Genomic DNA, 15,355 nt, shown 5'->3' with positions numbered 1-15,355 from the left:
GGGGATGTGGATTAGGTTGGGGAAGAAAGGGTTTAGAGAGAGAAAAGGGTGTGTGCAGACGACAGAGATGGGAGTGGTGTGGCGGATGAGATTGGTGGTGCTTAGGGTTTCAAACAGAGGAGGTGGGAGTGGTGTGGCGGACGGGGTGGGTTAGGGTGGCTGAGGTGGTGGTTGCTGCTGGTTAGTTTAGAGAGAGAAGGAGAGAGAGAGAGAAAGATTTCAAAGTGAGAGAAGAGAGTTACATATTGGTTTTTAAAAATTTATTTGTGTTTTATTTATAATAATAATTGTAAATAAATTGGTAAAAAGACTATATTACTCTCATATGCCTTGCACATAGCCAGATTTAACTGATAAATTTAACTGGGTTAGTGCTAAAGGATCTAGGGTGTAATGAGTTTTTCAAATAAGTAATTATTAAAATTAAAGTGCATCCGCTGCAATGTGATACAAAAATAAAAATAAAGGACGAAAAGTATAATTTACTCTAATTTTTTGTGCAATTTCCATGCAATTTCCCTGCTGGTAGTTGTTGGCTTTCGTTTCAGCAATGAACCGTTGACTTGACCAAATATGTTTTCGAGTGGATCATCAAGTTAATTTCACTCTCCAGTTTAACTGGACTGAAGATCTCAATCTAGAAATTAAAGTATGTTCTCTTGGATTTATTTTTATTTTTTATGGTTATGCTTCTCAAAGTCAACGTTTAGGTCATTTACTGCTTTGCCATATATCTCCTGATCGATCGCATTTGATTCGTAAAACATCAAGTACATGTAATCTTAGTGATGATTTTGCTAATTTCAAACTATAAATTGGTTGATTGATAGCTTGTAAACCGACCCCAATTTAGGGTTTAGAACACTTTTACTACAAATCTGTTGTTTGTGATATATATTTCTAGCAGTTAACAAACATCAAGTGTTAGGTTTTGTCTAACCAAACAAAAGAACTCATCCCAAATAATAAATCTGGTCGGTGAGAGTGTCTATTTGGTCTATAAACCCTACATTTGTTGTCTATACAACCGATGTGGGACAAGCCCGTAATGGACTGAAACCATTGCAAGGTATAGGACTTGTCTCACATCGGTTGTACGGACAACAGATGTGGAGTTTAGAGTCCAAATGGTCTCTCATACCCGTCAGATTAGTCTTTTGGATTGAGTTTTCCTGTTTGGGCTGTAACATTTGGTGGAAGAAGATATATGAATATTTGGACAAATATTTTAAGACCTGATGGTGTATCTGTTTTGCTTATGTACAGGAATTGATCCTGCTCTCCTAAACATATGAAATACTTATATGATGCAGGAGGGTGAGGAGGTTTAGGTTGGTGACTTATTGATATATTCTGTTTGTTAAAAGCCCATAAGTTAAAAAGGATCAATGGAGTCTTTAGTTGAGAATCGTTTGTATGGAGATGTGCTGCACTTGAACAATCACAAAATCTCTACCTTGACCCCAGAGCTTCAGTTTCCCCCCTTCTTGGCAAAGTCGATTTTGCAAGAGAAAAATAGTTTGACAATTCGACCTCCATCTGTATTTCAGCATACGATAGTCGGTCCAGTCCTTCGGTTACTAGATTTATCTCATACATGCATACAATCTTTGCCTCCATCCATTTCCAGGCTACGCTCTCTTGAAAGGTTTATCTTGCGAGACTGTTCACTTTTGATAGAATTACCACCTGAAGTTGGAGCACTTAAGAATCTCAAGTTGTTTGATCTTGAAGGAACTGAGATCATGTATCTACCAAAAGAAATTGGCAAATTAGAGACTTTGGAACGTCTAAGGGTCTCTTTGTCTGCATATGCAGATGACCATAAAGACCGACATGGCATACAGCACATAATCCCAAGGATGACAATCTTAAAGTTAACGAAGCTGAAGGAGTTAAGTATCAGTGTGAGTCCAGAAGCTGAATGGTGGGAGGTAGAACTTTTGGAAGCCATTATGGGAGATCTTTGTTTCTTACCAGACCTTAAAACTCTGAAGCTCTACTTACCAACTGCTAAAGCATTGCAGCAATTCTTAAGGCTAGAAAGGTATAAGGTACCGATATATTCAAGTTTATGGAATTATAGATTCATGACCGGTCATTGTGAAGAGCTCCCATTTTCTGTGCAACTTGATACTGAAGAAAACTTCTTGAAACTGGAGAAATGTGTGAAATATATGAATGGTGAGGGAAACACCGATGAAATTGCGGAGTTAATTAGAGATGCTAGAGCTTTATACTTGCGCCGTCATTGGACTATTAAGAAGCTCTCAGTGTTTGACATAAGGAAGCTTAAATACTGTTTGTTAATGGAGTGTAATGAGATGCAAACTCTGGTCGATCAAGAGGATTTTTATGGAGACAAAAATAAATCTACAAGCCATAATGAAGATGTTAAAATACTTGGATCACTGCAATACTTGAGCATTAATTTCATGAAGAAGCTACAAAGGATTTCAAAGGGTCGAATTGGCATAACCAGTCTATCATGTTTAACTATTCTAGCTCTGCATACATGCCCGGAGCTCACTAGCATTTTAACTGAATGCTTGCTTGATAATCTGCAAAGTTTGACTGAAATTATAGTTGAAGACTGCCCCAAGGTCAACTGTCTTGTAAATTTGGAGGAGGGTGCCCCTCGGAGTAATGGTCCATTTCTCCCAAACTTAAGGAGGATATCCCTTATAGACTTACCTGAGCTAGTGAGTGTTTCTGGTGGTGTCTGCATTGCACCACGATTAAATACTTTACTTGTTTTTAATTGCATGAAACTCGACTATCTTTCCGACATGGAAATACCTAGAGATACGATGGCAATTAAGGGGGAGATTGAATGGTGGGATGCATTAAAGTATGGAAAACTAACATGGGAGAGTGTCTTTGTACAACTCAAAAGAGATGGGAGTTTGATGGATCAATTAGCAGAAGAGACAAACTCACTCCAACACTTTCTCGAGCTTCAGATTGTTCCTTCAGTTCCTGGTAAATTTCATTTCGGTGATTGTTTTAAGCAACAAAATCTTAAGAGCGCTGCTATTTGCTTGGTTTTAAAAAGCGCGCCTGAGGCGAAGCTTCTGGGGCTTTTTCGCTCAGCGCCTTGTGTAATTACAAGAAGCGCCAAAAAGGCGCAGATTTTTGGGTTTTTTTTGGGGGCTTTTTGGCCTGAGGTGCGCGCCTCATGTATCTGAGGCGTTTTTCTGCAGAAAAAAGTTGTACCTTGGGTTTTTTGACTTGTACATGCAAGTAAAATGGTATAAAAGCCTTATTTAGCTATATTTTGGTTAAAGGAAGCTAAAAACCTATGGGATATGTATGGGATATATAAAAAAATTATATAAACATCTTGTGCCTTGGGTACGGAAAGCCCACCGCTTTTGCGCTTTACGCTTCGCGCCTCAATTTTAGACCTCGTCGCTTTTGTGCGTCTATCGCTTTTTAAAACAAAGGCTATTTGAAGGTTTCTCTTTACAAAATATGAATCAAGATGATGTTGTTATGTACTAGTCCAATTTGTATATAGATAATTCACTGTAATAAAGTCGGTCAGTGTGTATATGTTCTCTCAAGTATTTAATTATTTTTTTCTGAGTCAATCTATAGGTCAAGTAAATCAAAACTTGTCAACGGATACCAAGGAAGACAGGGAATGTGTCGAAAAGCTTCAGATTGATCACAATGTGGACTTGTTTAATGAAACCCGAAAATCGTCACCTTCTTATGATTGTTACATCCAGAGAAAGCCTTTTCAAAATGAAAGTCTTGATTCAAGTTTGCCGAGGTACATCGAAAACTTTAACTTTCTCTTCCTTCTCTCGTAGTATGCTACAGTCTATACCTCGATATTAGATATAGCTATGTATAATTAATCGTAAATATGTGTTTACGGGATGTAGTATTCTTAGATACACATTGTAACGTAAATTTTACTGAGGCGTAAAAAGTAGAAAACAATTAGGCAAGATAAATATGCATATATGTAATATGGTTTATTTTCCTCCCAGAAAGCGTCGTGGTTGTTATAAGCGCAAAACAGAAGTCAGCACAAGAATAGTGGTTCGGGAGACTTATGCTGATGTCTATCATTGGAGAAAGTATGGTCAAAAGGAAATTCTTGGTAGCAAATACCAGAGGTATATCAATAACCTTTTCCTTGCTGCTCTTTTAGCGAATAACAATGCTCACAATATTTTCTTCTAGGGAAGGAAAATATTTTGTGTGAAAAAAGCTTTTCATTATGTATGGAAAACAATGAATTTGTGTGAAACAGTGAAAATATAACTTTGATCATGTACAGTAAATTTAATTTTCTATAATGTCTAGCTATTTTAAAGTGATGTCCTGATATTTTCAAGGACTCAAGTTCATTACAGTATATGTAAATATTTTGCAGAGAATATTATAGATGTAGCTTCAAGCATACACGTGGTTGTCGTGCTCTAAAGCAGGTTCAAAGAACTACTGAGCATCCACCTGTCTTTGAAGTCTGTTACATCGGAGAGCACACCTGCCATACAGATTTACTTAGCAGTTGTTCCTCAATTACAACTGAGTCAGCTTCTATAAATACTGATAGTTATTTTGAAATTGCAAAAAGGCCCCAATTGGTGGACGTTAACAAAATGTAAGTCACCAAAACATGATTGTTTATAGTATTTCCTCTTTCAGAACGCCGTTGATAATTCTATATGTACATATAACCTAGACAGGGGTGCAGTGGCGGAGCTTGACCAAAAGTTTCGAGGGGGCGTAAAGTAATGGGACCCAAAAAACTTTTTTCCTATCGTTATGTTTCGGTTCAGGTCGGGTTGGCTATTCGATTCAAATCGGGTCAAATAATAATAGTTCCAAATAAAACAAAGTGTATATTTACCAAACTACCCATCATTTATATACAAAGTTTATAAATATTTAGAATATACAATTTAGGAAAAATAATCTGGGGGGCGATCCTATATAATTTTAAAATTTTCAGACGAAAAATCGAAACTTGTACACTTCTAACCGAAATATTGGGGTGGGCGGGTGCACCCCCGAGCACCCACTATCCTCCGCCTCTGCAGGGGTGCATATAGGTTTTCTCCTACTAGTGTTCCCTATAAATATTACAAGAAAACAAGATGAAGCGGAAAATTGTCTATTCCGAAAATTGCGGTCTTAGAAAGTGTACATGGTAACATTGAAATGAATAACTAATTGACCCATACAACTGACATATACAAGAAACTGTATGCAGAAAGAGTATCATCACTCGAGATGCTAAGGGGATCCAACAACTAAAAGTTAGACCCAGTGATTCGTCAACCGCAAACGAGTCAGCTTCTGTAATCACAGATGGTCATTTTGAACTTGCACAAAGGCCTCAAATGTTAGAATCTAACAAGTAAGTCATCAAACATGTTTGTTTATAACATGCCTCCTAGGAAAAGTCATTATTCTTGAACAAGTGTGTCCCCACACGTCCTAACTCGTATCAAGGTTTGTCATGATTTCTCCTTTGGTCATTAAATTTAATTATACTAAAATGACACTGATGACACAAAAATCACCGAAAGCGTGTGTATAAAATCTAGGGACTATAATTGACTGATGTTGATAGAATTTGTTCTAAAAGAAAAACAAGTTTAACTTGGTACTAGAGCTATCATCATAACCCTAATAGAGCGGCCACCACCTTTCAAATTTCCAATCGGTTTTTCCCTCGTATCCCAATGTGATTAAACAAGTTTGATGCAAAACTTGTTTGTGAGTATGAATATTATTTAGAAAATAATTATTTAATACTGTTTGTGAGTATGAATATTATTTAGAAAAATAATTATTTAATACTAAAATATTTAATTGTTATTATTTGGAGAAATAACAATTGAAATTAATGTTAAATGTGGTGAAAAGGTCATTCTTGATTCCAATGTACAGCAGTTCTAGTATCACCACTTCGAAGTCCCAACTGAAAATAAAGGTTAAAGGAACAACTGAGGATGGCTATAGCTGGCGGAAATATGGTGAAAAGAACATTCTTGATTCCAAATACCCGAGGTATGTAAATCAATGAATATGCATGAAACAATGAACTTATACTTTTGATCATGTACAATAAATTTTGTTTTCTATAATGTCTAGCTATTTTAAAGTGATGTCCTGATATTTTCAAGGACTCAAGTTCATTACAGTGTATGTAAATATTTTGCAGAGAATATTATAGATGTAGCTACAAGGTTGAAAGTGGTTGTCGTGCTCAAAAGCAGGTTCAAAGATCTACTGAGGACCCATTTGTCTTTGAGATCTTATACAGGGAAGTGCACACCTGCCGTACAGATTTACTTAGCAGTTGTTCCTCAATTACAACTGATTCGTCTTGTACGTATCATTTTTAGCAACTTTCTTTTACTTGTTTGACCCGTTAAAGATAACTACATGCAAATTGCCCCATTTAACAAATGATCATTCAACTATTCATTCCTCAAGGGCTATGTTTGGTACCCGTCGTCTCAATTACATTTCCAGTTACTAATCAAACAACTATTGATTCCTCAGATCCTACATTTGGGGAAATTCTTGATGAGCCAAATGCACATAAAGATTTATATGAAGGGTTTTCACATGCAGGTACGTTATAAGAAATACGTATTGACTTTTGAAGAATTCCTCAAGGGCTATGTTTGGTACTCGTCATCTCAAGCACATTTCCAGTTACTAATCAAACAACTATTGATTCCTCAGGTTCTACGTGTGGCAAAACTCCTGCTGAGCCAGATGCATATCAAGATGAATATGAATGTGAATATAAAGATTTATATGAAGGGTTTTCATATGCAGGTATGTTATAAGAAATACGGCATTTTCTTTTGAAGAATTCCACAAGGGAGATGTTTGGTACCCGTTGTCTCAAGCACATTTCCAGTTACTAATCAAACAACTATTGATTCCTCAGGTTCTACATGTGGCAAAAGTCCTGCTGAGCCAGATACATTTCAAGATGAATATGAATATGAATGCTTTCCATATGTTATTGGCATCTGAAGAACGAATCATCTAAAAAACCTGCTTCACAAGCATAGTTTGTGTGATAGTGAATAAACATCTGTGTGTGATTATACCAGCTCTCTGTTTCTGTAACTGTCATCATAAGCATGATACTAGGATGACTATAAGTTCAACTTTAGTTGGATTCCTTAAAACAACATTCGTGTGTTTGTCTCATAAAATTTATGCTGTTATCATTGACATGTGTTCTCTTAATTTTTGTTCCTGGTGTTCAAAGATATTACATTTTTACTTTTGTTGCACAAACATCTTCTTTTTCCAATAATTCATCCAAGGCACAAAAATTTAATCAGGATGACCTTTATTTTTGATGTTGACATATTACAATGATTTAAGCAGGACTTAGAAATTTGTCACCAGTGGCTTAAATTAGATCAATAGGCCATCCAATTGTATATCATCATTTCCCTCCTCACCCATAAGCAGGACCAATAAAACAGGTTGAAGCTTCGGTTTTGTTGCAACAATAGTCAAGGGATCAACCTCATGACTGCAAGCGTACACGTATTTGTTATCAAGTCCTAGAGAGTAGAGAGAAAGTGAAGTAACTCAGGTTTGGTTAGGAGTATATTTATAGGCCAAAGTTTTTGTGTAATGCTGTGAAGAAATTCAAGTGTACATCGCCATCTAGTCTTGGCTTCTATTAAATGTCGTATGGCATCCATTGGGTCAGGGGCGGATCTATGCTTTGGTCAGGAGTTGCCCGGGGTACCCCTCAACTTTCTTGGCTAAGTGTATTTTTGTTTTCTTTTTTCTCCGTTTTATGTATAAGATTCCCCTAAACATACATTAAGATACCCATGAATTAATCTGAGTGAAAGAATTGATAGAAAAAAATTCTCTGGTAAGCAGCAAAGACTATGTTTCACTTCCGATTATGACTTATAATAAGGAAGAAGATAGACTGTAAAATTATTAAAATAATAAATTGGAAGTTGAAGGGGTAAGGTCCCAAAAACCTTGCGCAGGTGCATTGGACCATACCACAACTTCACCAATAAACCTTCTTTAAAGAGAATCCTGCACGGCTGCGCACCGGTTCTAAAGAAGATAACTTAAAAAAGAGCAGTTTTCAACACCCGCGCGCCGAGAAAACCAATAACATATCCTTGCGCACACTCATGCAACGGAACAGTTAAGATGTAAACAAAACACCTCCGCGCAAATATCACTCAGACTTGAACAGAAAGTAACCTTTCTGTTATAACAGAATTTGCATAAGGTAGGACCACACAGGATTACAGTTGTAAACCTTCTAGAAGGCCCTATCGTGCACAACCATTCGGTTGTAACCGAATGGCCACGTGGCATCATCCTAAGTACCCCTCAAGGTCACGATGATGGCACTAAATTGAAGAAAAATCTGCACACATCCACTTTCCACGTGGCATCTCCCCAGCCGTTGATCTCGCCCACGATCCGTGTGCATAAACATCAAGGTGAGGATTAACGGCAGGAGAAATAACCGCTTACGGAAAATGCTTTCCGTTATCTCCCCCGTCAACAAACTTTCCCGACCAAACTCAGTTATAAATAAGGACAACTCAGGTACAATCTCTTAAGTTACATTCACTTCACTTTTACTACTATTTCTTCTTCTTCATTGAGATCTGTACTTACTCTCACGCCGGAGGGTAGTCACGGAGAGAACCCCCATTCTCTCCGTGGCGAGACTGACGGCTGTTTGTTTTGCAGATATCGTTAGAGAAGAAGCTCAACCAAGCCCCGAATCAAACGAAAGGACTCACCTTTTTATGCAGAACTAAACCCTGGTCCGATTGATTCTGGTCATTTGAACCAGTGTTTCTTCATTGGCGCCCACCGATTCTCTGTTTATTCATTCACATCCTTTCGTTTTGATTTATTTCTTTCCGATCTCTGTTTTCAATGGCAGAGACCCCGTCAAATCGTCCATCAGGCCCTCGGCCAACTAATTTCACACATAATCCTCAGACAGAAGAAATTGTGGAAGAAGCTTCCGATGATAACGAGGTCCAGTACAACGTAAATCATCCAAACGATCCTGTTACACCAGGAGCACAACCCGAGATCCCGATAAGTTCAATCTTACCTCCCGGTGAAACTCCCATCTCGTGGTACGTCAGATCCCAGGGTGCATAAAATGCCGTATACGCACAGCTTTGTACACAGACTGTTCCTCCTGTAACTCAGTCACGAAGACCTGCATCTCATGTACGGGCACCGTCTGCACCACGTACATCACACTATGACGCACCATCACGAATGCCTGTAGATGACATAGAAGTCTATTCCAGATCTCCTACTAGGTACGAATCTACTCACTCTAAGACTCGACGAAGAGATTACTGTGAAGAACCATATTCTCATAAAAGGCAGTCAGTACATTCTCGGTTGGGCCCGCGTTCTTACCAGAAGCGGGACACCCAAACCAAACGAATACGACAAAACATACCAGGAAGGAGATAACACAAGCGTGTTCAGCCGGCTACAGCGGGACCATGCAAATTATAAACCCCACGCGGTTTATAACCCGGATGAAGAGCACGATTACAACCTAATTTACCGCCCGGCAAAAGCAGCTGAGAACTCGAAATTCGTCAATGAAATCGCTCTAGCTCCCCTCGAAAGGGCGAAAATGCCATCAAATGTCGGGAAATTTAATGGAATGTTAGATCCAGACGACCATCTTCGTGTGTTTACCAGCGCAGGCCTGGTAGGCGGTTGGACATTGCCCATGTGGTGTTACCTATTCGTCCAAACCTTGACAGGTGCGGCACGGTTATGGTTTGACAACTTACCGGTTGGGAAGTGACATCATGGGTGGATTTAAAAGAGAAGTTCCTGGTCCACTTTAGCCAGCAACGAAGATCTATCAGAGACACCGCCGATGTAATGAATATCGGAGGCGAGATGATGAAAGTCTGGAGGACTTCATAACAAGATACAACAAGGAGGTGCTAGAAATTGGTGACGTACACAAACATCTGATACGAGCACAATTCAAATATGTTGTGCGCTGTGATGACATGATCAAAGTTCTATCAGGAACAGAGGGTCTACCCAAGAGCTTGGAAAAACTGATGGCCGCAGCAAGGTTTATGCTCAAACCGAGCGAAACCTAAGCTCCAACAGACCACCGCCACCACACAACCGTCCACAGGACATGAGTGGGAACAGCGGAAAGAAATTTAAAAAGAACTGGTGGAACTCAGCCTCTGGAACATACTCGTCTGACGATGGTCGTACAACAATTAACAAACTAACAGCGCAGAAAGAAGCAAAGCAGGAGAACCATGAGCGGCAATGGACTCCTCTCATAAAAACACCGGCGGAGGTACTCAGCACAGAGGATTATCAATTTAAAACTCCTCCGCCGATGAAAAACAAGAGAGGGCAGGATCCAAATCAGTATTATGAGTATCATAAGGATAACGGCCACACCACAAATAATTGTATAAGTCTCCGCACTGAAATCGAGAAGGCACTAAAAAGTGGTGAACTCACCCACTTACTTCAAAACGTGCGGAAGGACATCAAACGGATTACTCGCGGGGATGAAGGGCCAAGCAAAAAAGCTAAAACTTAAGCTGCGCCAGAGCAACAAACATACAATAGTTTCCTTCATATTGGTTAAGTTCTTCAACTTACCAATCTATGACACAGGATTATTCGTATGAGTAAATTAAGTCTCAATTAATTATCCTAAGAAACAACTTTGTAACTATGGCCTCTGAGCCCTATCCAAAATCAATAAAAAGTTTGTTATGTTATTTCTGTGTTTATTACAAAGTGCATGCAATTCCTTTTGGTAAGCGCAAAAACACTATGGTAACCTTAACACAAGTCTCATGAACGATATGCGATCACACGAATTGCACAAGGCCCAGCCTTACGTTCACACATGAGCTTTTTACCACCTTTATTTGCCTTACCTAAACAAAGAAATTGTACTCATGCAAGATATTGTAATTCAAGCATATATTGTGATAGTTACTGGCGCGCCACGTGCCTTAACAAAAAGCTACTTACATGCACGGCAGTGCATCGAAAAAGTTACTTGCGCCATAAACGCATTAACAAAAAGGGATTTACATCCCAAACCTATTTCAACTACCAATTGTTCATACAACCACAAAAATATCCAAGAAAACCTACTCTAGGTCTTCATCATCGTCATCCTCTCTATCCGGGAAAACTTCTCTCAGTTGCGTCACGAAATCCTCAGACTGCAGCGCAATAGTAACAAGGTCCATCACAGGAAGCTGCAAAGTATTGAATCGAGTCTTCGTAGCAGCAAGAGCAGCTTCAGTATCAGCACAATGCGTAGCAAACTTACTGGTATCCAAATCAACTTTTAAAGCATTAACAACATGCTGAGAACATTCTGAGTACCCTTGGGCATACCCATCGTTACGCGTAGCAACCAACAGGTGCGCAACTGTTTCATCTAGTTCATCGGAATTAAAAACAGAGTTGGCAACCTGCACAATAAAACAAGTAAGAAGGGCATAATCGTCTCCAGGCATTATCAAAAGCAGATACACTTACGCTTACGATTCCGTGATCCTTCAACCATAGCATATCATTCTTCAACGGTTCAACCTGACTCTCCGCCGTCAGACGGGCAGTCTCAGAACTTTCCAACTTTTCTTCAATTTCAACAAGACGGCGGGAAGTTTCAGCTTTTTCAACCCGTTCAACCTGCAGATCTTTTTTGGCAGACTCAAGCTCCGCCTTAATTTGTTCCTGCTCAGATAATAAAGAGGTAAGTTCGTCTATCTCTTTATCCTTAAGGGCAACCGTGGCGCAGGTTCGTACCTCTCTCTATTCAATCTTCTCATGGTGAGAATGCGCTTCGTCACGCGCCGCCTCAACATCAGCTTTTTCTTGCTTCAACTTCTCTATATCCGCATCTTATTTCTTCAGTCTCTCAACTTCAGCCTTGAGATTATTGATGACATTGCGGAGGCCCATTTTCTCATTATTATCTGTCACACCCCGATTTCCACGTGTCTCACCGGTGGGCCCGGTGGGGGATTACCGTGACGATGTTGGCAACAATATAGTCAAACCACACAATTATATAATGCACAGCGGAAGCATAAGATAAATATATAATTTCAACCTCTGATTGTAATATCGAAATGTATTACAGGGGTTGGATATATCCACAGTGGATCGTATATAAACATAAAGTATTGTTCCATCAGATACTGCAATCAAGCTTGCGAGGCTTATCCCGACGCTAGGGAGCTAATACCAGCCAATCTACGTTTAGGTACCTGCACTTAATCTTTTTGGGGAAAATACGTCAGTTTACACTGGTAAATACATTCAACTGACACATTTGAAAATGTTTAGTAAAATTGATTTGAATGCACAAGGCACAAACTCTTTTATAACTTGGGAAAATTCATAATGAAATCTTGTGAACGTTTTACATGTTCTTTTACGCGTTCAGTAGCCCGGGTCGTGCCGGGTTAAAGATTTATAGACACACCACGTTTGCGTAAAACCGTAGTATAAAAACCAACGGCTACGTCTTTTAATTTTTAATGTCGACACTTTATACCGGGTGTACGCCTACACCGGGATGTCGATGGTCGTGGCCATTTCGTAAAATGATGCCAAGGATATCCGGGACAACGGTCATTAAACCCCCCAAAGGCTTATAAGCAACAAAACTGTTTAAATGAGCCGATCATATTTAATCAATTAACCACCTAAGCGATGGAATTATATAATGCTCAATCAAGCGGTATTAATATACCGTAACCCAAGCCCATATAGGGGAAATAAGTTAAAGTATTTACCTTTGCAAGTATATTCCTTAATTTAGATCAAATCACCGATAGCTTTTACTGGGGCTCCTAATCTGGAACGAAGGTTTTAATTAACCTCTTAGAATCCTAACGGTCCTTATATTTGCCGTAGCTTAAACCGGTTGATTCCGATATATAGATATGGTTAATTCGCACGAAAAGGCGAAAACCGAGAATGGAGTATGATTTGGACCCAACAAGTTCAGAGACTTGTCTTATATGGGTTTATAGTTCATACTCTGGATTTTGGGGTTCAAATAATATAATTTGACCCATATCGGCTATTGCACGAAAACTAGTTCCATGAGCCGTACCGTGCGCGCAAATAGGCGAAACGGTTAACCATAAGTGTCCTACGCTTATTTCCTAAGTCAATATGCCTTAGAGTATTTTGGTATCAGTAGGATACCTTCCGTAATGCCCGTAACGAGTTTAAGTTAATATTATGCCCCGTAGGGGCTTTTTCGGGTGTTTTAAAGACTTTAAAAGGGCTTTTCGAGTTCTACAGGAAATCTGAGTTTCCCAAACAGCTTATAAAGCTCAAAATGCTTTATTTATTATTTAAAACCAGTGGCAACTGGAATCGGGTCAAAAGACCTTGTAGAACTCCCGTTTTGGCCAAAAAGGGCATATTCGGTATTTACCGAACCGTAGCCATAACCGCAGGTTATGAGCAAGGTAAAAATTATTAAAAATCTCTAAAATTCCCAAAATATTATTTTACCACAGTGGGTAAAAGTTTTGGTGACAAAAACTTGGGTTAGATGGGCGTTATGCTAATTGCGCCGTTAATTACAAAACTTTCCTTAAAAGTGCGCCTTTTAGCATAACTCTCATTCTAGACCTCGGATTGACGTGAAACTTTAAGGACATGATTATAACTTAATAAGCAAGGTTTTGGTCCGTTCACGTGTCCGAAATACTCGTTTTAATTTTAAAAGGCCGTTACGGTCCACTTTTAGGCGAATGACGGAAATACGTAAAAGACTTGAATAACTCATGAACCGATCACAGAGGTTTATTCCAACATGCGACCTGGTCCTAAGAGAGTCCTAAGGTATATTTATACCTCACTAAAACGGGTCAGAACTGAAGTCAAAGCAAAAGTCAAACTTTTGCGACTTTCGGCTCCGAACCGGTTCAATATAGCAAATGATCGATTCAAACGAGCGCAAACGAGTTTATATACTTATTATCATGATTTATGATTATCAAAACAGGTTCCATAACATATACATTACAGATTATGCATAAATCGCCAAAATAGCTTTCTGTTGACTTTTTAACCGCACGTTTGACTCGACATTTGACATAGTTAGAGTGGTGATCAGGGGGAACCATTTTAGAGGTTTATTACCCACATAAATACCAACTCATAACCACTTTTGATTCGTCATAAGACTGAACCATTACTGATTTATTGTAAAGTCAAACCGTAGTTACGACGGTTTGGTTCTTAACCATTTACTAAGGAAATGTGACACCACAAAGGGTTAGATCACTTACAGAAGTTGTGTTCTTGCTTATGGAGCAGAGAAGAGGACTTGAGAGCTCTTGAACTGATCAGAGGTGTGTGTTTTGATGTTGTGAATGTTATGTTGCATACTAGTGCTATTTATAGCAAATGTCATGGCTCAAGATCATTACACACAACTCTACAAGTGCCCTTGGATGAATGGCAGGTGTATTAGAGGGTTATGGGTCGAGTAGGGGGCACCCATGCCTCATTGATTGAGGTTTGGTCGTTCATAAGCTCCAAATGCCATGTAGTTACAACAATTCTGCATCTGGGCACTTTACGCGACCCGCATGGGAGTCCCCATGCTCTGTTACGCGGGCCGCCTGGGATTAAGAATCCAGGCGCGTAATTGAGGTGGCTCGCGGCCCGCCTCAACTTAAGCTTAACCTTCACGCGGGCCGCGAGAGGTTAAGATTTCAGGATTTTCAAATCCTTTTGCAATGATTGCAGAATCCAGCCATTAATAACGAAATCTTTCGTAATGATTTGCCTGACCTTTCGGTTTTGAAGGGGTAACTTTGCGGTTTAGCCCTCGGTTATTTACCGATAGGGGCCTCGTGTTATTTACCCGCATTATTAAGTCCCCGGTTTATTTATTAATTATATTGGAAAGCCTTACCTTTCACTGTTGACGCTTTTAACCCTTCTTCTACGAATTCGATCGTAACCTTCTCGTTTCATATCAAAACTTCGCGAAATTCATATATATTATTTTAGTGAGTGTATAATACCGTTACAAAGTCTTTGGAACGTTAAAGGGTCACTCAGAGGTATAATTAAACATGTTGACACAGTTAACCCCTGTAGTTTGTAATCTCTCACTTTCTTCCGCGTTTCGTTTTTGTACGATCTATAATTTATTCGTTTGAAGGTTTAAGCATTATTTAGGGATACTATACAGTATATTTACCCTTGTTGACATTTATAACCCTCGAATTTATATACTTTCAAGGTTTGTCAAAATTAGTCCTTTATTTATTATAGATGC

At 39.1% G+C, this 15,355-nt stretch overlaps 1 protein-coding gene across 4 annotated transcripts; it reads left to right on the top strand.

Moving 5' to 3' along the window:
- The first annotated feature begins 508 nt into the window (after window positions 1–508).
- Window positions 509–7,275, top strand: LOC110885084. 4 transcript variants are annotated; one of them, XM_022132787.2, is made up of 11 exons: window positions 509–649; window positions 1,267–2,982; window positions 3,601–3,778; window positions 4,002–4,130; window positions 4,391–4,621; window positions 5,234–5,380; window positions 5,920–6,036; window positions 6,191–6,357; window positions 6,535–6,606; window positions 6,721–6,816; window positions 6,932–7,275. In XM_022132787.2, the coding sequence occupies exons 2-11, from the start codon at window positions 1,389–1,391 to the stop codon at window positions 7,018–7,020; spliced, it is 2,820 nt and encodes a 939-aa protein (XP_021988479.1). In that variant the 5' UTR covers window positions 509–649; window positions 1,267–1,388; the 3' UTR covers window positions 7,021–7,275. The 4 variants fall into 4 exon arrangements, with proteins under 4 accessions (XP_021988479.1, XP_021988478.1, XP_021988476.1 ...); XM_022132786.2 differs by having other exon boundaries at window positions 5,917–6,036; XM_022132784.2 differs by having other exon boundaries at window positions 5,893–6,036.
- The last annotated feature ends 8,080 nt before the right edge of the window (window positions 7,276–15,355 follow it).

This window comes from Helianthus annuus, chromosome 10 (assembly GCF_002127325.2).
Source record: "Helianthus annuus cultivar XRQ/B chromosome 10, HanXRQr2.0-SUNRISE, whole genome shotgun sequence".
In the NCBI taxonomy this organism is placed as follows: Eukaryota; Viridiplantae; Streptophyta; class Magnoliopsida; order Asterales; family Asteraceae; genus Helianthus; species Helianthus annuus.
The sequence above is the reverse complement of the archived record's forward strand: the minus strand, read 5'-3'. Positions and strand labels throughout refer to the sequence as shown.